We start from the raw sequence: 27,442 nt of genomic DNA, 5'->3' as shown, positions 1-27,442 counted from the left end.
GCATAGGGAATATTCATTGGTACACTGGGTTGTACCTCATCTTATACACTCTCTGTATTAGGAGACAATTTTTTTTTATACATAGAGCCCAGTTGTGGTGCTTCAGTCTTACCTCGTATGTTGAACAGGTATTATGTTTGTAAGAAAAAAAATGTACACCTGAGTGATGTAACCTTTTCATATACAGTAAGTGTTAATACAAATGTTTGCATTAAATTTAGTTTTTACATAAAACATCGTTTGAATTCTTTGTCTGCTGTGAATGAGAGCTGAAGCCAAACAGCAACCAAAACATTGAATCACTGAGCCGTTTGTTTTTCTTGTTCTGCAAACAAGCCGCACAGTCAGCATCACCTACAGCTGTGTTGACAGCTTGTTACCTGGATCATAAAATACTTTATGCTGCAGGGAAGAATAAAAGCTGATACCCCAAACCTCAAGACATCAGTAACATTAGTTTATCACCTCTATAAATGTGAAATGACTTTAACGAAAATGTTCAATGTGTTTCTTCCTTAAAGAAAAAGTTCTTGTTTGAGCCCCAGATTTGGGCCTAAGGTGAAAGAACCTCTTGGTCTTCTTTCCAAAATGAGCTAAATCTGCACTCGTCTCTATCAGGCAGCCAGGAGTAATCTTTGGCTCTGATTTCACTTAATACATGTCAAACTTCTGTTTCACTCTTGTTTTTAATCACTTGTAAATTATTGCCAAGTTAAGTCCCATTGAGTTACGCTCTGAACTGGAAATTATTATTCATGTACTTATTTCATCACATGTGGATTACTGTAATTGTATTTTTACTTGTCTAAGCAAAAATGTCCTTGGAACATCTGCAGGTTTTTCAGACCACTGCTGCGAGGCTTCTCACTACATATTCCAAGTTCTCATGTCACACCATTGCTCTGCCAGCTACACTGGCTTCCCATTGATCAGAATCTGCTTTTCACTTTTAGAGCTCTTCACAGACCAGCACCTGTCCACCTTTACACCCCATACCTGCCCAGCAGGGATGCATGGAGGTAAAAGGAGGCCCCCCAGAACACTCTGCTTCTGAGCTTGAGATCTGTGGACTCTGTGGTCTCATCTTTTTAGACTTGAGGTGGGTTAATTTTTTATGTTGATTTTGTTGTTAAGCGCTTTGTGATGTTTATCTCAAAAGGTGCTATAGAATGAATCACTTTGACGAGTCACAGGGATTGCTTGTCCAAACACTGGTTCACTTTTAAGTGATTTCCACAGGAAACTGGGTTTGGACCAACAGAGCAGCTGTTCAGTAGAACTGTATGACACAGGTTTGACCCAAGAGCAGCTGCTCTGTACACCCACAACAGCTGTCAGTATCTGTCAGCAGGTGCCGTCTGTTGCTGAAGTCAAACACTTAGTCTAAATTTTCCATCCAAACCCAAGTGCAGATATATTTGAGATACCATTTGGCTTTATTTTTTCCAGGTTTTGTAAAACATATTTTTGGGGAGAAGATCCACAGCTTTCTTCCCCCGCCCCCCTTTCTTCTTCTTCTTTATCAACAAGAAAATTAAAGCATCCGTGTTTTACTTTATGTCTGTATTCACATGCGTAACTGCCGGAGCAGCACATCAACATTTCTCAGCTGTGCTACAGTTTCAAAAACGTCAAACGTTAACACTGATCAAAGCTCACCTTCTCCTAACAAAATAATATTGCACTTAAACTTTCACACCAGCCACCACTTTTCCTCACACTTATATTTTGACGTCCTTGCCTTTACATTCACACAAATATAGTTTATCCTCATACAGACACATCAGTAAGAAAGTCTTCTTAAAAAACACAAGGGGCTAGAAATTACACTAATTTTCAAAAGGAAGTTTTTCTACACTATACTTGTACAAATCTCGGGTATTTTTCAAGTGCTATACAGCAAGAAGAAATAGTGTTTATTTTAAAATAAAATTCCAGCTGGCTACTGCTCGTCCTCGTTTTCCTGGCCTGAGCCTTCGGAGCGATCGCCTTCTACTCGATCTGCAAAGAGGAAGAGGCAAATATTAAAGAGAGGCTGAGATTGGTCTAACAAAAACAGCGTGCTACATGCGTGCGTGCGTGTGTGTGTGTGTGTGTGTGTGTGTGTGTACCTGATCTGATGTGGTTGAGGGAGGCCAACATTCGAAGCATGAAAGAGGCCGGGACTGTGATCGTGTTTCTCGTTTCCTCCAACATCAGCTCATTCCGAGTGATGACCTTGACGAGAAGAGAAGAAGAAAGGTTTTACGGTGGGTTTGGTTTTTTTTTTCTTTTCTTTTCTGTGGGTTGACTCTACCTCCTCAGCGAGGACTCTGTTGAAAGACGGCGATGCTTCCAGTGGCGACCAAATCTTGATATCATAATCTATCCCTGAAGAAGCCAGAACTGAAACAAAGCAGGAAATGAGAGCAATGTCAACAAGTGAAGAAACATCGTCCGGGTTCAGGCGGGACATCCGCGGGACTCACTGGGGTCGTAAGGGTGCGGCTGCAGGCAGTTGACCACGTGGTTGTCGGCTTCAAGTAGCATGAGGTGCTCTGCGGTGTGTCTGTCCCAAATGAAGATGTGGCCGCAGTCTGAACCACTCATCACAAAGTTGTTGCCCCAGAAACACGACTCCTTTATCTACACACAGTTAAAAGGGAACATTGAGTATTTTGGAAACTGTACTCTTCAAATTTCACAGTCTGATGACAACAGTTAAAACACTGATATCAGAGCCAATGGATTAATATGAGTTCAGACTAATACAACACGCGTGGCCCGAGGTATACCATTGTCCTGGAGTTGCGGTGGCCTTTGTAGACCATTTTGACTGAAGGTCTCCTGATATTCTGAGTCTCGCTCTCCTCCATCTCCCTCCTTTCTTTCCTCCTGCGGAACAGCTCCTGAATACGAGCTGCTGCTGATTGTCTAAGAAAAACAAAACAAAAAAGAAGAAAGAAACCCCAGACTCATACACGTGCCTGAAAGCAAACAAACCCATGCTGTCAGTGCTGCCTCAAGTCTCATGCTTCAGACCCAAGCTACACGGATATTTTTTTTTAAACCATTAACAAGATTGTAACAAACAAGCTCCAAGCGAGAAAGCAGCCACTTGCAAGCGAAAGCACCTGCCTGATCCATCATAACCGACTCAAGCCAATAAAAGTTTGTTCTTCTCAACCTTAGAGTGACTTCAACCAGATATACACTGTAACAGTATTGTACACAAAGCTAAATCCAGAAATGTTTTAATGATACAATTTTCATAATTTTGACCAGACAAGCCACCAGAATAGATCTGAAAAATAAAAGAGAGAGAGAGGGGGCAAGAAAGACATAAAGCAAGTGTAGCCTTTCAACTTTAATTTGAGGAAGGTAATGGGTTAGCATTTATGGAATTATGCACACTGCCTAATTTTGGGGTTGTCAACTAAATAATTCACTCAATTGGCATAGAAAAAATATGTTATTACTACTTGAATTTAACAAATAAATAAATAGTCTAGAGGGGATTCCATTCTTGGCATTTGCATTTGGAAGCTGTTGCAGTAAAACCATAACACGGGCTCAAAGAAGCTCTAAATGAAAGGAAAACAGGCCACCATTAGGCTGTGACACTACGAGTGGCCTAATAAACAGCCTGGATGATTACAGGATGAAGAACTCCACCACCAGAACGTCTGGTCGAGTGAAGAACTCTCAGCCACATGCAGTAAAGATCACGTCTTCATGGTCTCCTTCACGTATCCAGTAGTCATGGAACACGACTGCAGAGACAGCAACTGGCTTCCTCCATCAATCCCAGCTCTCAGACGCTCTCCCATCTCTTCTTCTGCCTCCTTGCAAAATTGTTTTGCAAGGAAGACCACGTTACATAACCACACAATCTCATTTCATTATTAATTTCTTCACTACAGACAGAAGCTCTTCTGGAACTAGTGGCTTGCGTCAGGTAGGGGGTGTAACAGGGAGGTGATGGGTAAATGATAAATGGACTGATTCTTATGTAGCGTTTTTCTACTCTCCTGGAAGTACTCAAAGCGCTTTTTACAACATGCCTCATTCACCCATTCACACCCACTCATACAAGCACTTCCCTTCTGTACTTAAGTGCAATCTAAGCATTCACACACAGATGGACGCATCGGAGAGCAACTTGGGCCGCATGCCCAAGGATACTTGGCATGCAGACTGGGGAAGCCAAAGATCGAACCAACCTTCCAGTCAGTAGCTGATCTGCGCTACCACCTGAGCCACAGCCACCCCACATGGGGAGGTCTGCACAGAGGTAGCAAGGTAGTCGGGCATTAATAGTCTGCATACATCCAAATCTCCTAGTAGAGAAAGGAAGTTCTTAGTGAATCGACAGTCAGAGGCTGTCAGTCAGCTCGACAGCTTTGTGCTTATAATCAGGATGAGCCACCAGGGGGAGGAAATCTACTTTGATCAAGTTTCCAAAGGTAAAGAGTTGAATATTCTGCAAAAGGCACCATAAAGGTCGAATTAAATCAAATATGTTTTATCTTTAAAAAAATAATTTGCGGACAGGTTATTTAGTTACATGTTCAACTACATTTGAGTCCTAAAACGGTTAAATAATTTTTTTCAATCCCCTCAAATTAAAGCCAAAAGTGCTCATGAGCTGCCACTTTCATTTCAAATCTACTGAGATGGCATACAGCGTGAAATTTATGAAAATGCCACTTTTGTTTAAACCTTTGACCTCGCTGTGTGTAAATGTGTCCGTTTTATATTCGTTTGGCTCCTTTCTGCAAGGATTTCATGCATGACACTCATTTCTTCTCCATCTGTTCTACACAAAATGCAGCTGTGATGCTTCTGTTCACACCATTTGTGGAGTCAGTACTCACATGCACGGCACTCTACAGTCAGCTGTGTGTGTTATTAGTGCACTGTGAGAGAAACCGTCAAACCAAGACAAAAGAAAAGAAGTTATCCGATTACTGCACATCACGTTGTGCTCTTAATTTTAAATGCTCCGCAGCATGTCACACTCCTGATGCATTAGATGCGTTCACTTTCCAATGCAAACAGATTACCTGATCATCCTATCTCCTACTGCAGATCCTCTGGAATTAAATCTATATTTGTAGTAAAACAGTCAACAGCAAAGCATCACAAATTCTAAAATCGGCACACCCACCCCCTTTTTAACTGAACTAAGGAATGCGAAATGATCACCTGCATTCAAACAGAGTTTTTCTTACTTGTAGTAAGAAACATTATGCTCTCAAACACACCTCTGCCCCTGTCCTCTGAACCTTGAGGGGGGGATAAGAATAGGATCATCATCACTGTCATCAGAGTCCTGGTTGCCGCGTGCGGGCTGACTCTGGCCCTCCACGCCCTCCTGCCCCTCCTCTGTAGAGGGCTCTGCTCGCCGACAGCCCCCTGACCTCTCCTCTGTACCTTCCGGCTGACTCCTCTCCTGCGGCGAAGACGCCATGCTGTCTCCCTCAGAGGAGCCCTCTGCTGGAACCTGAGCTGCTGAGCTGCTGGGGGCACTGGAGCAGGAGGCATCACATGCTGGTTCTACGGAGGAAGCCAGCAAACTCATATCATCGCAATCAGGATTGGAATACAGAAAGCCATTCATTGTGTCATGTTTATTGTTCTAGATCAGACAATGTTTGAGATCGAGGCGTTTTCATGATGCTGTAGGAGACGACTCACCCTGCTCTGATACCGAGCTCTCTGTCGACAGACTCTCTCTGCTCTGTACAGCTGCAGCTTCTGATGTTTTGGGGCCTCCACTGCCCATCGAACTGGACGTGCTGCTGCTCCTGTAGTGGAAGAACAAGAGTTACCATCAGTCCTTTTGGGGTGTTTTTTCCTGAAAATTACTCATATTTATCTGGGGAAAAAATAAATAAATAAATATGGGAAGACACAAGTATCATGCAGTTGCCCCGACTATAAGAAGGTAACTCCTATTGAGTTACCTGAATTTGAATGGAATGAGTGAAGTTGCACTGGAGACCTTTGCTTTTCATTCTGTCTGTAAACAAGACAGCTCGAAAAGTTCTGAATGAATTCTGATAAAACTCTGTCAGGGTGTAAGGTGGGTTCATGTTAACTCTCCATTAAAGTTTGGCTTACATCCACCAACGTCTTCACTGTCAACTTATTGATTTATTTGTCAAAAAAATTGACAAAAAGCCTGATAACTTAAAAACTATGACTCTCACAAGCGTGGTGTGTGTTGTCAACACATACAAACGTATACAAAGCACCGTATGAAGATTTAAATGATCATGTCAACCTTATTTATCTGAAGGTCAACATGAGCCAAATTAAATTTTATTGTCATTTATTGTATTGACATACAGGTATACAGAGGAGGAGATATGAGCATTATAAATATGAGATTATAAAGTTAATCCAAGTATAATGTCACATTCAACCTAAAAAGCTGACACCCACTGGCCATCACTCACCACTCATCAGTGAAGTCCAGTTTGATAGTGCTGGTGGTGGTTCCCTCTGAGCTGTAGTGCAGGCTGAGGACAGGCTCTGCTGCACTGGGTCGACTGGTGGAAGTAGAGGTGGAGATGGATGGGATGCTGCTGGCTGGTGCAGCAGCAGATTCATCAGCAGGTGAAGCTGTAGCTTCGGCTGCTACTGAGAGAGGAAGAAGAATACACACAGGCAAAACAAGCAAGGGGGGCTTACTGAGACGCACTGGCTGTACAGACTAAAACTCTGATCAAAAGTAACTCTTCCTGTCGTTTGCAGTGTGCAGTTGGTCATTTAAAAACACACCACAAATATGCAACTCTGTGTTGCATCCATTCCCTCTGATAAACAACATTAAACAGAAATGGGAACATGCAGCAAACGTTAGACAAAACCACAAAGGACACGTCGTAAAAGACACGTATTGACAGACAGCCACAACAGCAAGACACAAGACGCACACAAACACACACATGTCAAAGGCCCTAAAGGGTCATTACACCCGTTAGCTGCTAGCTACACTGAAGAAAAGGAACAGGTTTCCAGGGAAGATGAAAATTTGAGCTGGAGGACAAAGAGGGACTTGTTGCTAAGATGCTACATGCTATATCTCTGTCAGTATGCACTGTAAATAATCACAGATGTAGTGCTTCATATATAAAGCTATACAGTACACACAAAGTAGCTTGATATTATACTGTTGGTGTTGTATATAAAAAGTATTATAAATACCTCTGGACTCAGACCTTTGTCCTAGAGTAGTTAGAAAAGTTATTTATTAGTAGTAACTGATTGGCTGCCCCTAGCAACCAGAAGGAGGTGGGTGGAGCTTGGGAGTGTGCCGATGGAGGATGATGTCGGCGATCGTGAGCAGTGATAGCTCCAATCAAAGCAATCATTTTCTGTAATTTCCCCAGTGATCCATTAACTTATCATTATTATGAGAGTCATATTAAAGTGAATGTGCCTCGCTCCATTTTCCCAGTTGCATCTGCACACATAAACATCTGCAGCACAGGCGTGTCTGGGCATGCACATAGGCTTATGCCTGGCTTCTTAGAAGTCAAGTAAGTGTGTAAGTGTAATAGTTACACTGATCCACCATCACGAAATGAGACAAAAAGATTTTTCTGACCCCCTTTTTTTTGGCACATTGTGCATTATGTGGTGCGCAGTGAGGATTTTATCAACCATCAGCGATACCAAAAGGGGACTTTACTACTGTGCAAGTTGTTGAACCCTAGAGCACTGATCACAGGTATACCTGCATATTCTAAAGCCTAGAATTACTAAGATAGCTCAATATCCAAATCTCTGATCATGCTTAAGATGAGCATCATCCACTTTTAATTATCCTCTTTAAATTGCAACAAAGTAAAACGTTTAAATTAAACTGAATATGACATTATTTTCAAATTAAACAAAGCTGTGTAGATGGTCCACTCTGATCAAGAGAAATCAAGAGTGAACCATTGGGGCTTTTCAGGGTTCTTATGTTGTTACATAAACACTTCACATGTGCCTTAGAAAGACCATTGTTTTGCTTTGGCACTATACAAATAAAACTGAACAGTTAAAGATGAAGCCACATTAAATCTGACTACCAATGCTAATCATTGCAAAGGAGAAATGTCAGACGTAGTAGGGCATTTTAGAAAAAGCTAAATATTGCACAGATGGTTCAGCAGAGAGCACATATACTGAAATGTATATGTCTGAGTAGTGCTTTTCTTTGTCATCCATTTGAATTTTGGAGATATTGTTTATTACATTACTCAAAGCTCTAACTTCTTAAACAATTGTATTAAATCCTTTGGCCAGAGCAACAGTAACAGTCAGACACATCCACATCTGGACAGTAGAATATTGAACAGTAAAGCAGTGGATACAGAGAAAACAAAAACATGAAATCGATGGAGGACAAACAGTGGAGTGAGACAGGATGAGGGAAAGTGGTTAAGACAGAAGGTGGAGAAGACAAAGCGAGTGGCAGGGTGAGGGTCAGGGAATGGGGTTGGGGAAGGGAAAGACGCACCCTGCTGTTCATCAAGAGTCATGGATCCCAGCTGTTTGTTTACCACAGACGAGGGGGAATCTGGAACACAAATGAGACCAACTAAACATTGAACAAAGAGGTCAAACGTGAGGGCTCACACGGGTTAAAAACTTCTAAATCATGTTTAAAATAAATGAATAAATAAATAAATCCAAGGCCAAGCAGAAAGAGCTTTCACATCAGCCAAAAATAAAAAAGCTCCTTCATCTGATAACAGCTGTGATCGGTTTACAGAGTGTTGGGGAAGCTCAGTGAGAATCAGCGATTAGTAAGTCTGAACGGAAACAAGAACATGATTTTCATGCATGCTTTTTACAGATGTGCAAAGAAATGTTTTATATCTGCTGTGTTATGTAGAACCTGGAAATCCCAACCATCAAGAAGTGCTTACTTGGGCTTGCCACAACAAAACAACAACAACAACAAAAGAAAAAAAACCCAATAACATCTGTTTGGCTGCTGGCTACACAACACACTTCTCCAAGATATCTGTGACCAACTAAAGCCAATTAAGTGAGAAGAAGCAATTTAAATATTGTGTCTACTGAACTGCACAATGACGTGTTCAATAAAAGCTTTCATAACAGATGCCTCATTATGTAAAGCCAGTTTTGTTGTGTGTTTAAAAATCGGTTTATATCTTTAATATTAAAGTTGTACCTACATTTTTAGAGAAAAAAGCTGAAAGTGAGAGAAGCTCTTCGGGTTAACTAAATGCTGTCACATTAAAACTGAAGCAGAACAAACTTAAAAAATAACTTATTAATAAACATATATTACATAATCATTATTTGATTCGAGGGTTTTACTTTATTGCTTTGCGCTCGTGCACAGACAAAAAAAAAAAAAAAAAAAAAAATCTGTTGAAATGTTACAAATTGTTGCAAATAGGAAAACCGAGCAATAGTTTTGCGGTCTTTCCGAAGCTCCTTCAGAGTCAGTCTGTGGATTCCAAAGTGGATGCTTTTTTGCTTATTTTCACTCCAGCATTTCAAAAAAAAATTATTATTATTTTTTTTTTTTTTGTTTCAAGCATTTTAGTTCAACTCAAGCAAGTAAAATCACTTATGTCTGTTTATTTTTTCTGTTTGTCCACCGGCTTTTGAGTATCGAGACACATTTACAAAACGGGCAACACTAACTGATGGAAATAACCTTAATTTTAACATCAGCAGTAGGTGAAGCCAGTAATGTGACCTATCCAATGACATTGAAGAAAACAAACAAAACAAAAAAAAGGCAAGTTATATCATCAAACATGGTTGAACAACCATGAGGCCAAAGCAAAGCTTCATACCGTCTGGTGCCACTCCGGCAGGAGAGTTTGCAGGTGGAAACTCAAGCAACAAGTGGAAAGATGGAGTGAGAGCATTAGTGAGTTAAGGGCTGAGCAAACAGTGGAGAGGCGACACACTGGACTCTGGAGTTTAGAGGAAGTAAGGGGTGAATAATAAGAGAGCGGGGAAGATCAGTGTGTGGTTAGTGGTCAGTAACAGCAAGACTGGGTCTTTCTGGAGCCTCTCTACAACAGACATGGCTGTCTTTGCTTAAAAGGCGGGGACGGGTTAATGGCAGGGGAGCAGCCCTTATGGAGGGATTGCTGCAGGGTTGATGAGCTCGGAGGGGTGGGTAACCTGTACAGGGTTGGTTCTCAGGAGCAGCAGCGGCAGAGGTAGCAGCTCTTTGCGACTGTCTCTCAGGGGCTGCAGAGGAAGAAGAAGGTGAAGAAGAAGAAGGAGAAGGGGCCGCTCGCCGACCCCGTCCAGGTGGGTCAGCCAGCCGGAGCAACCTCTGCAAACGCCTACACACTAAACTTATGGGCAGCCGATGAGGACCATACTCTGACAAAGGGGCAGAGGAAGAGAGGAAGAGTGGATGCACGATTAGAAGACTGACGGAGGATGTGAGGAGAAGATTCGGCACAGAGAATCGGGCAAAAATGAAATAAACAAGCAGGAGGAGGAGGACAACAGGATGCTGAAGGAAAATAAAGTGAAGTGAGGCTGCTGCTTGAGTGGAGTGGCTCCAATGAACACACACCCACACATACACACACGCGGACACACACTCATACACCGAGCAGTTAACCCTCCTCATTGGACTGAAGGCTTACATGTGAACAGTGAGTGCGAGTGCGGTCCTGGTTTCTTACCTGAGAGTGCGGGCTCAGAGGTGGGCGTGGCCGTCGGGGTCCCAGTTGTGTCACCCTGACTCCGCTGCTCTGAGTCGGGGGACGACGTGAGAGGGGAGGAAGAAGTGGCCGAGGTCTCCACTGATGATGAGCTGGAAGGAGGAGGTGCTGTGACTGTTGATGATGACCCTGAGGAGGAAGAGGAGGTGGATTTAGGCATGGGCGCAGTGGTGGCCGCTGCGGGACTGGCAGGTACCTCTGGGGAGTCCGTCCCCACAGGCCTCTCGGGGGCGCTGGACTCCTGACTAGAGTCGCCTGTTGCGGCAGCTGGAGCATTCAACGTCCCCTCGGGACGAAGAGCTGTACCTGAAGACAAAAAATAAATAAATCAAGCAATGATTTTAGATTTTGGATAGTTTACGGTTTATTATCACAGAAAGATTCTTAACAGTCAGTCTTACTGAAGTTACTCCGGCCCGTTTGAAGGCCGGAGTATTGAAGCCTCACCTCGGGGCCGCGTTTGAGGTCGGGTTCCTCTGCTACTCTGGGCTTCACTGGCCTCCTCAAACCACCGGGACAGCATGTCCGACATCCTCTGCATCAGAGACACGTTCGGACTCTGCTCCCCTGGAACAAAAAAAAAAAAAAAAAAAAAAAAAAAAAAGGGAAAACGTCTTTAGATCCTGTCAAGCTTTTCATTTTGACACAGTCCATATTTATAGAAATGACAAAAAAAAAAAAAAAAATTGGAGTATTTGTACTCAAAAGAAACTGCTTATCATAACTGATCATATGCAAGCAGAGGCTCATTAAGACCTGCACAAGGATGACTCATTACACAAATTATTAATTTAATATATGAGAATTTAGGGAAAATTTATCCCCAAAAAATGACAAACAAGAAATCCAACTAGAAAAGAAAAAAACCCAACTTGTGAACAAAGTAAAGCACTCTGAAACAGTCATCACCTGAAACCCGAAGATGAGTTTTTCCTCCATTTGACTGATTTTTTTTAAATTTTATTTCTGAACAAAATAAACCACAGTAACAAAATAGATTAAACAACTTAAACTACGTTCATCTATGGTGGAAAAAACCCTGCAGCAGGAGACCGCTCCAAGTCATTTGCCTCAAAGTGAGGTTTCTACTCTCTCTGACCCAAGCAAACTTTGATACACTATAAAGAAGTTCAGCTTTTTACACACATTTTCACCTGAATATGTGAAATATAAGCTGTTACTATTGCCCCAGAGCTTTTTTTTACCATTTTTCAACCCAACCATTATTTTAGTTGGATGTTTGTTCACTCTTATTGCTATTGTGTCTAGTTTGGGCCACTCTGCATCAACTATATCAACTTTAAAGGAAACACTTTAAATCAGGTTTACATACTCTGAGCTCCAGTTCAGTTTAAAGGGTAAACTTGATGGATGCATCAAGAGAACTGAAGCTCAGGAAGAACAGCAGGACGTCCAGAGGTCAGGTTGGATCTACGAGATAGTGAACCCTAAAAACTCAGATGTATTATCAGTGGGAGTGTCTGCGCCAGAGAGAAAGCACTGCATCAAAGAGAAAAAGTGCTGCATGAAAGAGCCCGTTACCAGGTGAATGTAGCTTGTGCTGAAAGTGCTCTGAGTGTTCAATAAGATGGGAGCTGGGATTTAAATGCATTTACCACAGATCACTGCACTGTTGGTTCTCTTTTTATTGGTTATGTTCATAAGTTGCAGAGTTGGTGATGAGACAGTTTTATGGCCTGATTTCTTCTTCGTCTAAGATTACAAAATCAATATGGGGAAAATATATTGCTAAAAATGAAGGAAACGCTTGAACAACTTTAACTTTTTGGTGTGATTTTGAACCCAGTCCTCAAAGAGTTGATGATTTTTACCACTGAATGGCAGTCAAGATTTCAAACTTGAGGATTTCGTTCCTAAGAGATCCAATGTGTGATGCAAGTGTTCCCTTAATGTTTTGAGCAGTATATAAAAATATATTTTGCAGGTTGGAGTCTTCTCAGAGTTTGTCAGAGGTCGGGCCTGTCATACGAGACCGTCGCTGTAGACGAGCAGGAGCACATACTGTGATCTTACCATCTCTCTCCCTCTCGCTCTCAGGGCGAGCTCGGGGTCCAGTGTCAGACCAGTCACCTCGTAGACGGAGGCGCTTCACTGGAGGCTGCCTCAGCTGTGGAAACACACACACATTCACAGAGATTAGCAGTTTGTCAGTCAAGGCATGGTCAAAAATAGCTGCGCTGCCAAAGCAAAACACTACTCGTCTCTATCAGTGTCCTCTTTAAAGTGTTCCCCCCACCCCACCCCCTCCTCCTGGCAGCATGACTGAGGTTGCCTGCCACTTTCCAGTCCCCCTGGCTGCAACAGGCTGAGAGCCAGAAATAGGAAAAAGAGGTTCTTAGAGCAGGGACTATCCACCGCTTCAGTCAGGAAATGTGTGGACAGGTGGTGAAAAGGAGCAGAAGCTGAAAGACAGTTGAATAAATCAGATAAAAGGATTAAACAAACAAGGTCGCAGGTAGAGGAAAACAGAGGGGGTAAGGAACACTGCTCCTCGCCTGCCCCAAAATCAGCCTGAACTATTTTGGTGGTTTGAGGAACGCTGCCTGCGTCGCTCGCTGTATTTGGAAAGGAATGCGTGTGGTGGTTGCATCTAGACACAGCTGAACTCGCCATGGCACCGTGACCCAGCACATTCGGACACACGTGAAGACCACCACCGAGCGTAAACACGCAGTTTCCTTGATTGTTCAGTTGTTTGAATCTCAAAACTAACAAAGGAAATATAACTAAGAGCCAAACAGATCAGGCAGTAATTCATGACGCTGTTTCCATCCTCAGTGCGTTTCTTCCTTCTTTGTATTGGGTTTGTTTTTCTCAGGGTCATTTGCTCACCTCCCTGCACTGCATCAGCCACCACAGATTTAGCACTGATGTCTGCAGGGCCCAGAGGAGCAACAACAAGGTCAGTTCTGTTTACAACAATCGGTCCTATTCGCCCCCAAAAATCAGCCGCATGGACACCTCCGCTCAGCCAGACGTGATTATGTTTATTTTCTATAGAGTCAAAAGGCCGTTAGCACTCTTAACAGGAGACATAACATGTGAGGCCTCCATTAACCTTCTCTGTACATGTAACTTGAGATCTACACTCCAGTAGTCAGTCAGCTGATCAACAAGAAAAGACAGAGACTCTTGATTGTTTTGGGTATTTTACCCATTTTTTAAAAAGTGGTAAATATTTTTGGATTTTGCCTTAGACTGACAGATAAGGCAGATTTTTATTTTGTAGATCAATTATTACACACTTGGAATAATGGAAAACTGTCTAAATGACAGCACAGTGTCTGAACCGATATAAACCTTTAAAAGACACAGTTTGGGAGAAAAGAATGACAGAAGAAAAGTTCCCATTGGGATCTCACCTCCTCTCTCCTCTCCTCCGACGGGCCCTTGAGCTCTCGAGCCTGGTCATCTTTGGGATTGAACAGGTAAATGTAATCAGAGGAGTAGCTGACCAGCACCTCCTGACCGTCCTCGCTGTAGCAGAGAGAGGTCACTCTGCACGACTTGTTGGCCAGGTGAGCGGGAACAAACCGAACACACATGCCCGTGGTTCCCCGGCCCATGTAATTACCTAAAAAAAATGAGAGAGTGTGTGCAACTTAGCCAATGAGTCGGTGAACAAGATTCTTAATTATATTTGTGGATTTGGTCCAGACGATTCGGTGGGTTTGATATAAATGATATGTCAAAAGCAATTGAATGTGTTGAATGGAAATGTCTATTTACTGTGCTGAAAAACAGTTTGGTTTAGTTCAACATTTTTGACCTGGGTCAGAACAATCTAGTCTTCACCACTGGCTTTACTGCACACCAACTCTGAGGTTTCAGGCTGTTTGTTTTTGCGATACTTGGCAGCGTTGCTGTCTTTCACTATTCCTCTATAGAATCCATAGCCACTGCCTTTAGAGCCGAGGAAAGGGTTACTGATGTGATTAGATACACATCCTGTCAGTCAGTTGGAATTTGGGTCAGATTTTAATCCTTTCCCTTTCGTTCAAGCCACACAACTTACCTACTTGAGAATCAAACTCACGTGTTTTAAAAGGAATTCTAAAAACATCATTTTAAAACTCTGTTACAAAACAAGAGCTGGCGTGCTGAGCTTTACTGCCCATTAGTCACTGGAGGAGTGAATATAATCAAGATGAAAGGTTTACCATGCCATCCCCGTGTCTAGAAGTACCCAAGTCTATAGACTGGACTTCTGCCTGAGGTGAAAAAAATCAAAGTCCTGTCTGCGCTAGCAGGGGATTGGATATCAATCCAGTAACTGTTTGTTTTTTTAAATGAGATCAACAAAGGCCAAAGGAAAACAACTTCATATCCTTAACCTTGTTGTAGAACGCACCTTAAAAACCTGGTTCCAGTTTGGAAAACCTGTTTGCATCAATCAGCTATGCTTCGTTTCTCCTGTGGTGAACAGTTGTCTTTTCTCGTTGTCTCAAACTGACGTTGTTTTCAAACTTGCCACAAAAATGGTCTGTATTTATTTATTCACTTTCTTAAGGATGTATTTGTGTTCTAAGGAACACTCGTTATTTCAGGCATTACACAAAAGTTATAACAGTCCAAATGACAGTTTTACAGATGCTCATAAATATGAATTTTTCTTATTAAAACATTTTACTCTCCCATATTTGCTGGCCAATAATATTATTAGCGATATACTAGATTTAGACCCCGGCACAAAGAGCAACACATCTAAAATGTACAGTAGGATCCAGAGTAATAATCCACCCTCATTATCTAAACACTGAACTCCTGGTGGAAGTGTAGCAACACTGCCGAGAAATGGCCCGAAGACTTATTCAATAATTACCGGGTAATCAGACAAATCTCCATCTTTTAATAACTGGATCTATCGACCTGGTCACTATGATAACGAAGCCACTGCTGGTCTTGTTAGTGTATGTAATTGTGGTATACTCAAACTTATTGTTGAGTTAAGGAGAAATGTCCATACTTTTTTCGTCATACACATGTACTGTGTTTATCCCATTAATATCCACATCGATTTATTAAATCAGTGTTATTCTTTTTCTTTCTCCATTATATTTGTAATCTCAGTGGGATAAGCGATAGGGAGAATTTAAGTGTTTTGTTTAGCTTTGTTTAGAAAAACTATGAATAAAGTTTAATAAAAAAACAACTTGTTGGCATGCCTCACACCCTACTATTTAAACAGTCTGTTTAAAAGTCTCTGAATAAAAAAACTGACTTGCATTCTGTGTAGGAACAACGCTCCATAAATACCTTTTATAAGCAGTTGTCAGAAGGATTTAAAACACACAGGAAGAAGTAAAAATACTCGTGAAAGTATCTAAAAATAGAAATGTCCAACAAGAGACGAGGCACAGCAGGCTGGGACCAAAAACTCAAAGGGAGATCCTCCCCCCGCTGCCTTCATGTAAACGAGAAACTGGTTGAACATTCAAAGCAAAAACGGACATTGCAAGTTTAGTTTCTCCACCACAACAGGCTGCGTTACCTACACATTAACACGAGGATAACGAATTTGTGACGTGTAGAGTGGCTAAGTCCACTGTGCAGGGCTGCTTACCCGTCGCTCTTGTGCCCAGCATGCGTCTGTCGTAGATTCGTACTGAGCTGTCGGAGCAGCCCACGGCCAGGTAGTACGGCACCAGCGGAGAAATTGATATGGAGGTCGCTGCTCTTCTGCAGTTTATCAGGATGTCCTGAAATGAAAGAGCGCAATGAGGTCTGGAAGTCACTTCTGCTCAGTAATGGCAGATATCACTGATTGAGAATAAATTTTTTTTAAAAATGATGTAAACTAATGTAAAACTGATGCCTGCAATAAATCCTGTGTTGATTCAACTGTAATCATTTTGAGAGGTACAGTTTTAGAAGCTCAAGAGGTGTTTCTGTTGCTTTATGAGACTTTATGAAACCACATTAACATCACTGGTCAGACTAAAGATATTTGATGTCAAATCCCAAACTGCTGTATCACTCTGAAGTAGTTGCACCTAATAAAGTGGAGCAACTGCACTACCAGGTCTGACTACTGCAGGCTGATGATGGGGAGGCAGAGGGGCCGGTGACAGCAGCTGGTAAAACTCTTCTGACAGTTTTAGGGTAACAGGTTCTCATCTGGAGCACGAAATACAAGAAGATGCAACATAATCTAGGAGGACACGGTTTCTCTCTCACACACACACACTCATCTATCAACTGAAGCACGCTGGTTTAAAGCCAAAGAAACCACTTCCTAGAGGAGAGACCAAAAGCTGTTTGTGAAGAAAGCAGTGAAGTAAGAAAGGGAGGGGGGGGGGGTCCATTATCAGTCCTGCATGAATACAAAGTCCAGTGAGCCATTTTTGAAAGAGAAAAAAAAAAAAAGATATCCACAAACTCTTATACACTAAACACTGTGAAAAACTCAAGGTCAGGTTCCTTAAATGGGCTATATAAAGATTATTTATATAGCTCAATGAAAACAACAGTACAATATAAACTTATATAGCCCCAGGAAAAGCTACACTAAAAAGCAGAAAAAAATAAACATTTAAAAAAAAAATGTCACACTGGAGCCAAAACCCAAAGAGAATAAATTCATTTTTAATAAAGACTGTATCAACTAAGCTGTGCAGACACAGAGAGGGAGATTAATCCATAGATCTGATAGTGTTGCTGCAAAAGCTCGATCACCTCTCTGTTTTAATCTGGTTTTAAGGGCACCTGCCAGGGTTTCACAACAAAAAGATGGTTCTTCAATCGATCCCTCCCCAAAGCTACAAACACATTGATCCTGACCCTGACTGGTGATGAATCACAGACAGAAAAAAGACAAACATCACAGATGTCACCCGTACATCTTTGCAGTCTTCTTTAGTGCAGTTAGTTTTCATGCGAAGGTCGAACCATCGCACCGTGCCGTCCTCCCCGCAGGACAGGAACGTGTAGGGGTCGTTCGGTACCGTCATAATCTGAAGAAACAAAGCGAAGCTTAGAAGACAGGAGGGTAACGAGTAAGAGAGAAACCCTTTTCATCAGCTTCTGTGAATCAGCACCTCATAAGCGGTTCCATAATGGCAGGTGAACTGACACTGTCTGTTGTACTCGGGACTCTTCTCAGTGTGGGTGTAGTAGATGATGCCGTCTCCAGAGCAGGAGATAATTTCCTGATCGTTGGTGTGGGGCATGAACTTCGCACTGAAGATGTTTGCCCGATGACCTGAACGTATTGACTTCTTGACCTGAAGCAGAGAAGAAGAAATGTATGATGACAGCTGCATCAGAGTGGATGCTCGACCAGAGGCAGCAAATCAGCAGATGAAAGAGTATAAAATGTTGACATCCTGGGGGATTTTTGCACACATTTACATAATTTTAGACACTAATGTGTTCATTTGTAGTATTTAGAGTTGCTGGTAAGTGGTCTCTGGGAGCAATGCCATGCTTTTACTGACTGTTTCCAATCTTTGTCTAAACCCAAGCTGAAGTCAGATCCCTAAGTATTTGGACAGATACCATTTTTGCTGTTTTGTTTCTGCACACTGCCACAGCGGAAGTTCAAATAAATAAAGATGTGACTGAATTCAAGGTGTTTAACAAAATTATTGCATTTAGCAATTACAGCCATTTTTTATATGCAATTGGCAGCTGTTTGTAGCTTTTTATTTTATTGCACAGCAAAGAGGCCCAGCATGAACTACACAAAGACAAGAAGGCATACTGGGATTATTTAGCGGTTAGCCACAAAATGCGACTCTGCTGCTAGGTTTGGCGTTTGACATTTTGTTTTGTTTTTTTTCCTTTTCCCTCATATGACATCATTTGAAAGTCAAAGTATGTCAAAGAAAGAGAAACTAAGGGAACCACAGAAACTTCTCTTACCACTGTTGTAATAACAAAGATGAAAACACTCTCAAGACTCTCATAGATTGTTAGACACTTATGTAATTTTAATGTTTAAGAGTTAGAGTTTTATGATGAATACAGACTCAAACTGGAGACTCGGCTTAATTTAGATCAGGGGTGGGCAATTCCAGGCCCCGAGGGCCGGTGTCCTGCAGGTTTTAGATCTCACCTTGGGGTCAACACACCTGAATCACATGATTAGTTCATTACCAGGCCTCTGGAGAACTTCAAGACATGTTGAGGAGCTAATTTAGCCATTTAAATAAGCTGTGTTGGTTCAAGGACACATCTAAAACCTGCAGGGACACCGGCCCTCCGGGCCTGGAATTGTCCACCCCTGATTTAGATTAACCTAACTAGACAACTACACAGACCAGGAGATCTCCTACCTCTATATTAGATAACAGTCACATTAAAAAACAAAAAAAAAACCATACAAATTCCTGCTCAGCATCCCAGTTTTAAAGACTAGCACCACCCTCCAATTCACCACATTTCTGTTTCAGAAAAATGTGGGCAGATAAAAAAGGTTCAGAATAATGTGGGATATTTTTGTCCCAGCGAAACAAACCTTCAGTGGGTGGACATCCCTCACAAAAACAGTTGTGGAACATCCATCCATTAAATAATTCCTTTAGTTTAGTATCTCAACTGTGCTCTGCCAATTTAAGCTTTTTGTCCTGTTTTATGGCTAATTGACCATTTATGCAAAGAATAACAGTTAAAAATGATCAGTTTGGTGTTCATCCATTCATCCAACCTTTTTGTTGTAAGGGTTGGTGATGACCAGGAAGGTATCGTCCGACCCTGACAGGATGTATTCGCCCGTGTCGTTCCACGATATAGTGTTGACCTGAGGAGAGATCAGAGAGAGCGCTTACATGGTGTTTACACTGACAAACGCAAGTTAAATTCCGACATCCATTCATTACAGCTTCATAAACATGACGACTTGTTGAATTTCTTCATTTTATGTAATACGAGATTGATGTAAAACAAATAGTTAAAAAATAAATAAGTAACTCAGTCCAGCCCCAAAATGTGGACACGTGAGAGAGGATTCTGCATGACGAATGTGAATTACTATCAGAGAAGCGAATAACAAGAAATGGCATGTCCCTGCACACAATTACATTTATATTATTGTCTTTTCTGTGCTTGTTAAGCATCAGCAACAAAGAAAATCCCTGAATGCCTTTGCTTCAAATCAGTAAGAAAATATGGATGCCATCGTCCAATTCAAATTAGGTTCATTAACAGTTCGATCAACTGAAATAACCACCAACATAAGGCTAGAGAATGAGTTAGCTGTGGATCTAAGGAACAGCAAAAGAAGAGTGATGCATCAGGTCAGTGTTTGCTGTCACTCTGTGGATCAATATTTCATTAACACCTGCAGCCTCCGTCAGCGCCTCATCGTGTCAGACTGCCTCTGCTGAGACATTACACTGCGTGTATTCCTACATGCAGACCTCACGTCTGAATCAGGTTTTTAACATGTTTGACTCGGTTTCTGAGACGCTGCACATCATCTATAGTTAGATTTGAGGTGGAGTGTAGGTGAGGCCCCTCCTCACCTAATGAAAGATTAACAGATGGTGACAGATGAGGCAGGAAATGGTGTTATTTATTTATTGTGATGGCATTTTTAAACACAGGCTAGGGTTAGCATCTCGTGTAATGTGGTACAGTGCAGAGTCAGAACAGGTCAGGTATCTCACGGTGTCCACTGAAAAACTTCTGTAACTCCAAGCTTAAAATTTCTATAATAAAAAGTAATCAAAGTATTCACAATAATTCATATTCACTAATATTATTCTTCTGATGCTAAAATCTGCTAAATTGACACATTTTAGGTGGTGCAAATAGAAAGTCTTTATCTGATTAATAACTTAAAGTGGACCTGTTACACTTATTGTTTTCTGTCACATATACATTGTTAAAAAGGTGGATGTTCATATTGGCCATGGCCAAAGCCTTAAATAGTGAGGTCAGCGTATATACAAGTAATCCCTATGAGCTTACAGCTGGGGTTTCAGGCTGCTCTGAATGCTGCGTTTCAGACTGTTTTTTCCACTCTTGGATGCTTTAATGTCAGGATGTCTGATATCCCTCATAGACTGACAATGAGCACAACAGCCCCTGCTTGTTCAAGTCATCTGTTTATAAGAAACAGTCAATCAGTAAAGGAGCTAAAACGGCTCATTTCAGAACATGGCTGAAGGCCAAGTATAGCTAAATAAAGATTATTTTGAAATGAATCATACAAGTCTTGTAGAGTCCAAGACAAAAACAAAACATACACCGTGTTAATACAGAAGCTCTTAGCTACTTAACTAAACGCAAACTAACATATTCAGAAAATGCAATAATAATATCTCAATCATTGTGGCTAAGAGCTGCACTTTAATGCAGCTCTCCTGAGACCTGCATGCATGCAATGCTTGTTGTGGTGTCTTGGACAGGCTGATGTCCTGCCCTGTAGTGTGACAGGACGTGTGACTGTTATGTCAGCTTCAGGTTTCTCAGAGGAATTAACCACCTGACCTGATCTGATCTGTTCAAGGCTCCACCAGCAAGCTGAGAAAAAGTGACGTGGCGTGTTTGGCAGGGAGAGGACTTCAACCAATAAACACGAAGAGACGGATAAAAATGTGGGGCACTTACGCAGCCATCGTGTACGTTCAGTGTTGCTTCGAGTTTAAGCCTCTGGACAAATTCTCTTCTACCTGTGAAAACAGAAACATGTAGATTTGAGAAGGCTGTCAGGCTTTAAACTTTCATTTGAATCGCATTTATCTACCAGTCTTCACTTAAGTGCAACAGGAATAAAATGTCACGTTAAACAGTGGCTCTGTAGCTTGTGTTCCATTATTCATGCAGTGGAAGCCTTGTTTGCACCAACAGGAAGAAACGAGGCGAGTACAAACAAAACCGCTCTGCAATAAGACTCGAAATGCAGGAACAGTGGTTCCATAGTTCACAATGTCAACCCTTAATATTTTATCTTATTTTTGTGAACATCTTTCTATTGTGACCTCAGGGCAGGCAAACACACACACACACACACACCTAAGATTTCCCAGGTGTTTGATTAATTTAGCAACAAAATGACATTTAACTGGACGAGAAATCAATTCAAATAGCAGATATTAAAACACAGTTTTGGAGTAAGCAATTTAAACCTTGACATGATATTTATTGGTAGTCCAACACAAAGAACAGAGACGTAAGTGACCCGGAGGCATTTGAAAGGTTTTACAGGAGGGGAGGTAAAGAGGACACAGTAAAACAAAAAGAGATCAAAGAGTCAAACACACAAAGGGGAAGGAAACTGAAGTAATTACCTGATTAGCAAATCACAGGAAGATTCAGGCCTCTGGATAAGTAGCAACAGGATGTGTGTTCTTCAAAGCATGTGCTATTCTAACAAACAGCTTCAGGGTCAGGGTCTCACTTTCTAAAGTCATCAGTTTTGCAGTTTTTTCATTCAGTTACAATCACCGCATGATGAACAGCAATATGGTCGTCCTGATGGATAAGTTATAAAATTCTGTTTTTCTGATCATCTGCGTGCAAGCACAGCTGGATTTCTCACTATCTAAGGCATGTCGTCAACAAAAAGATAAGAAATCCAGATAAGGTGGTTATATTTGGCAGTCTCCTGGATCCAATAACATTTATCACACTGTGCACAGAAAGCTGGTATGCATCACAAGCATCTCCATCAACAGGTTCAGGCCGATAAGCGCACACCCTGAATGAGCCACACATGTCAAACTACTTCTATTAAAAGTCACACACACGGAAGAAGGAAAGACGTTCAAGGGTGCCGTTGAAACGTTTAAAAATTGGCTCAACCTCTAATGGTGGAACCGGGTTTCCACTAATAAACTTCAAGACAATCACAGAGGAAATCCACAATAACGGTGGTAAGATCAACTCAAAGACAATCAACAACAATACATCCAAGGATTTGAGTGAAAATGGGAAAATACCCGTGACAAGGCAAAAAGCCGTTCATTTATTATGAGCCCAATTTCCGTTAGTTTATCTGCTGTTCCCAACTTCCCCTCTATGAGTTTCACAACTTCGTCACTCTCATTTTTTTTTTGACAAACACCAACATGGCTCACCATGTAGTAGGGCCTACAGGAAGTCTACCTGCAAGGAGTCCGTTAAAAGCATCTGCATGTTTGAATCAAACTCGGTAATCACATCTAGGAGAAGGTGAGAGTCCAGACTAAAAGAAAATGTTACTGGGAGGCCTGGAAGGAAACCAGCACAATCAGGACAATCCTGAAAGGAAGAAATAACCAACCTGTGCCTCAGATAAAAAAGGAAGAGACGCTTCGGATAAACCTGAATAACATGTTTGATATTAACAACGCTGACGCGGTTGTTTTAAGATCACACACACATCGTGAATTCCTTAACATCCAATGTGAGCCAGGGCGGTGTGTTTCACTGTCAATGTCAGCAAAGGACTACCAGAGAAAGCAAGACATTCCTTCATCATTGCAAACTGTCACTTAAAGGGTGAAGCCTGACAGGGAAAAGCAAACTGTGCCAAAGCTAATGTCCTCATCCAGCAGCAGCAATCAGGCCACTGATCATTATTATAGCAGTACTGCACAAATGATGAGCAGAAACGGCAGCATCTGCTACAAGACGCTGAGCAGCAATGTCTTCACATCCCTGATGGGGTGAGTGCACAGGCTCCCATAAGAACTGATCATACTTTATGGACTCTTCTTTGTCAGTCAGTGTGGTTGGACCAACTACTAGTCACCTCAAAAACTAAAACCCCATGTAACAGTAGTCAATAAACTTCTTTGTGCTAATATTTTTCTTTTATAAAGGTGAACTATTTTAATCCAGAAGAATTTGCTGTCACAATTAAGCATTTATTGTATTAAATAAAAACATTATTCCAGTGTGAAAACAGCCTTTAAGGGAAGAAAAACAGAAATATTTAATTTTAAAATAAAGTAGCTGCTTTCCTTATGTTTTCCTTTATATTTTTTAACTACTTTAGTAATAATGAAATGACTCAGTGAGCTGTTGCAAAAGTCTGGTGGCTTATATACTAACAAGAGCCTTAACTTGCTTCAACAGGTGTTATGAATGTTGCAGAAATAGTCTGGGAGTGATTCACTTCAAAAGCTTCTCTGATATCACCAATCGCAAGCACAGTCACGTCACCTATAAATTGATTAATGATGAGTAATGTACTAAGTACAGTCATGCCTAAATCTGCAACAATACTCAGATTCGCTATCAGTTCACAGAATCAAATGCAAGACTTTTTACATTCTGTTTAAAAATGTTCACACACAAAAAACAGTGCAATCAAACTTGTCTCTGCTTTTTTTCAGAAAAATTGGTCTAAGTGGCTTCATCGAGCCTGGTCCGCCAGCTTCCACTGAAGTTTTATAAAGGTTTTATAAGAGCACCTCCAAACCTGAGGCCTTGGTTGTCAGTTAGAAAAAGCTGGATTGCCCACTTGTTGGACCAAGTGGACGAGTCCAAGTATTTGGGGTTTGTTTACGAGTGAGGGAAGGAGGGAGCAGGAGACTGGCAGATGGACTGGACCAGAATCGTACCAATCTGCCTCTCTGTGTAAAGAGAGCCGAGCGTGAAAGCAACGCTGCCGATTTATCGGTCGATCAACATCCCAAACCTCACCTTTAGCCATGAGCTGAGGCTAGCGACCAAAAGAATGAGATTGCTGATGCAATTGGAGGAAATGAGCTTACTTTGCAGGGTGGCTGGACCCTCCCTCAGAGCTGAATGAGGCACTCGTCATTAAGGAGAGACTCACAATGGAGCTGCTACTCCTCCACATTAAAAGGAGGCAGTTGAGATAGTGTAGGCATCTGACTGGGATGCCTCCTGGCACCTCTTAGTTGAGGTGTTTCTGCCTCCAACTGGGAGGAGGACCCAGGGAAGACCAAGTACACACTGGAGAGATTATATCTCTGCCTGAACAACCTCACTTTTTGAATGCCTCAGTATCCCCCCCTCAGGTGGCTAGGGAGAGGGATGGCTGCTGCCCTCATGAACCAGACTCAGAGAAGTCATGAAGCAGACTCAGACTCGAAAAAGAGTGGTTGGCTTTTAAAATGCACTAAGTCTGCCTGTTATTTGTTTTCTTTATCATTTATTTGTAATTTCTTTTTTTAAACGATTTTGTTCTTCTACCTATACAGCTTTTGTCAACAATTGTTGATCTTAAATTTTCTTATAAATAAAATGACTTAGCATGATGTAACTTAAGATGAGTAAAAATAGTAATTCCTAGTTATATGAATCATCTCTTAGGCGTTTCCTATCACAGTTCTAGGAAAACCCTACAATATAGAAGACTTTAAACCTCATGGGACGTTTCTCAGTTTCAGCTGAATATAAACCCCCAACTTGTTCCCCTCTAACGCTTCTTCTAAGCTAAATTTATCCTCCAGGAGCTGTGACCCACACATCACAGCATGTATCCTCTACACGACAACAGCTCTGACTATCTCTCAGACATGCTAAATACAGGACTGACTAAACCTCTGAGGCACCTGCCCCACCTCTATGGGCTTATAAAGCCGTGAGGTACAGACTTTCTGACAGTTTTATCTCTCCGAGTGCACCACGGGCAACATCCTCTGTTCTCCTGCACTGTGCTCTCACAACCAACACTCGAAAATAACTATATCTGCACTTTAAAAAAAAGAAAAAAGAAAAAAGAAAAAAAGAGACCTACCTTTACACATTCAAATTATGACTGAATAATTTATCAATATAGCAACTTTCAGCAACCAGGACTTTAAAATTTATATTTTTTTAAAGTCTTTTCCATAGGACTTTAAAAAAAATAAACAGACTGAAATATATGATAGAAAAATATCTTCCCCCCCAAGTTTAAATGCATTTAATGCAGCAGCAAAGAGGAAAGCCTTAAAATTCAATGATTACATTTCCTAGCAGATCAGTGATGAGCAGAACCGGAATGCTGTTTCTGCCTGCAGGAACCAAGGATGTAAGAAATAATCAACGCAGTGCAGCGCTGCGACACATTTTATTGACTGAAATTATGCAGTCCTATTACTTTTACTTACAATTGCATTAAAACCTTAATAAGTTGCTGCATTTCATTCAGTGTGAGATATTTTCGCCTTCACCATTTCCAGATATTTACCATATATATATATATATATATATATATATATATATATATATACACACACATATTTATTTATTTATTGGCTACTTTTATTGTATAAAACCTGTCATTTTTATTTAAATATTAATAAAGTAATTTTTCATTTAATACATTTTGTACCATTTTTGGTCCTTTAAGCTTGCTTCCAGTTTGGATATGATGCTACAACGCACAAAGGACGTAGTATTACTGATAAATGCTCACGTAATGTAAAAAGCATCAGTGCTCGAAAGTTGTAAATATAGGCAATTTGAATTGTTACCTAGATGTAATATTATTATTATTATAGCATCTTTACTAGCTGGACTTATTTTCCTTGTGTTCCTTTCTTTTGTACAATTTAACCTTTCTGAGCCATTTTCCTTTGTCAAATGTAAACTCTGGTTATGTGGCGTGTTAAATGTTTTGACTGCTGTAACATGGGAATTTCTTGGCTGTAACGATGAATAAAAATATCATTATTATTATCATCATTATGTCATCTTAGCTCATTTATTTTGATAGTCAAACAATTGCAAACTAAACCATTTTAATTTCCTCTTCTAATCCTTCCCGGCCCTGCTGGTTGTGCTACTTTCAGCACCTTGTGGCCTTTTCACGCAGCAGTAATGACACATCGGTTTCTGTGAGTGTCTTGAAAAGAAAGCCTGATGCTGTCAGCACTTTCTACTGTAAACAGACTCCTGCCAAACTCAGAGCGCTTTTATTTTTAATGCACCAGCCTCTCATAAATGCATTACATGATTGAACCCTGCTTTTATTGCATTATTTGTGCCATTACAGGGATATACTTCAGACTACTATATATGGGGGTGCCTTCTACAGATGATTGCACAATCCTGCGATTGCACTGAAATGAGATCTACACTGCATTTCCTTTGAAAAAGTAACATTATGTCTGTATGATGTGATGAACAGGCCCGCACTGCTACAAATTAAGCACAAGTCTGAACCTCGTCTTTGTACTGTTTTAGCTCCTTCACTATAAATAAAAGGTGCAGGCTGTGTTTACACTGTGTAGGTTGGGGGGACGGGGGAGCGCGGATAGCGGCAGCTGTCTGTTATTAAGCAGGTAGTGTCTTGGACTGGGACACAGTCTTCCTGTCACTTCTTGTGATTCTGCAGCACACACACAGTCTGCAGATGCACACTGCTCCTACACGTTTCTTCATACATGTCAGCGTTAGCAGTAAAGAGGCATTGCTTTGTTCTTACCTAAATAGTTGGTCCTGATGGCGTTAGGCTCGCTGTATCCAATTAGGCGTTTGTTTACATCCCAAACGAGGTTGCCAGTGCAGGACATTGTGACCATATGTGGTTCTGAATTGACAATAACATTGAAACAGAGCTAACCCTTCCCCTTTTTTGATGTCGCCTTTTATCTCCCGTCGCCTCGGAGCAGTCCCTGCCCGTTGGGACGCCGTTGACGTTAGCTGGAGGAGACACTCAGTGTCCGCATTGCTGGAAGGGAAAGAGTCGCTCCTGTCCGGTCTCCGCTGTTCCCCCCCCTCCCCACTGAGCTGAAGCCCGACTGTGTTCCTGTTCTCCGTGCTGCTGCTAACTATCTGTCCTGTTAGCCTAGCCTGGTTTATTTCTTCAAGCGGTCAGCTGTGTC

General features: G+C 41.4%; 1 protein-coding gene across 8 annotated transcripts; it reads right to left on the bottom strand.

Moving 5' to 3' along the window:
* Positions 1-1,036: 1,036 nt before the first annotated feature.
* On the bottom strand, positions 1,037-27,433 carry dcaf6 (ddb1 and cul4 associated factor 6). 8 transcript variants are annotated; one of them, XM_085383508.1, is made up of 21 exons: positions 27,043-27,433; positions 21,285-21,346; positions 19,378-19,470; positions 17,768-17,953; positions 17,570-17,683; positions 16,294-16,429; positions 14,093-14,304; positions 12,744-12,837; positions 11,157-11,276; positions 10,671-11,015; positions 10,153-10,359; positions 8,498-8,557; positions 6,444-6,627; positions 5,680-5,789; positions 5,247-5,538; positions 5,046-5,075; positions 2,775-2,913; positions 2,469-2,625; positions 2,297-2,385; positions 2,112-2,217; positions 1,037-2,001 (listed from the first exon to the last, which is right to left on the bottom strand). In XM_085383508.1, the coding sequence occupies exons 1-21, from the start codon at positions 27,137-27,139 to the stop codon at positions 1,943-1,945; spliced, it is 2,892 nt and encodes a 963-aa protein (XP_085239634.1). In that variant the 5' UTR covers positions 27,140-27,433; the 3' UTR covers positions 1,037-1,942. The 8 variants fall into 8 exon arrangements, with proteins under 8 accessions (XP_085239634.1, XP_085239631.1, XP_085239633.1 ...); XM_085383505.1 differs by having other exon boundaries at positions 5,046-5,087; positions 27,043-27,432; XM_085383507.1 differs by having other exon boundaries at positions 5,046-5,087; positions 6,444-6,621; positions 27,043-27,432.
* Positions 27,434-27,442: the final 9 nt, after the last annotated feature.

This window comes from Rhamphochromis longiceps, linkage group LG16, assembly GCF_057381845.1.
Source record: "Rhamphochromis longiceps isolate RC_006_pf linkage group LG16, R_longiceps_female_GT1.1, whole genome shotgun sequence".
Lineage (NCBI taxonomy): Eukaryota > Metazoa > Chordata > Actinopteri > Cichliformes > Cichlidae > Rhamphochromis > Rhamphochromis longiceps.
This window is presented reverse-complemented; position numbering and strand designations above follow the sequence as displayed.

Bases quoted from the DNA above. Each gene is read 5' to 3' on its own strand.
- dcaf6 (XM_085383505.1), bottom strand. From the start codon at position 27,139: ATGGTCACAATGTCCTGCACTGGCAACCTCGTTTGGGATGTAAACAAA. The intron at 19,471-21,284 runs GTAAGTGCCCCA...ATCTCTCCTCAG, and splicing joins TGAACGTACACGATGGCTGC to GTCAACACTATATCGTGGAA. The intron at 14,305-16,293 runs GTAAGCAGCCCT...CATTTTTTTTAG, and splicing joins GCTGGGCACAAGAGCGACGG to GTAATTACATGGGCCGGGGA.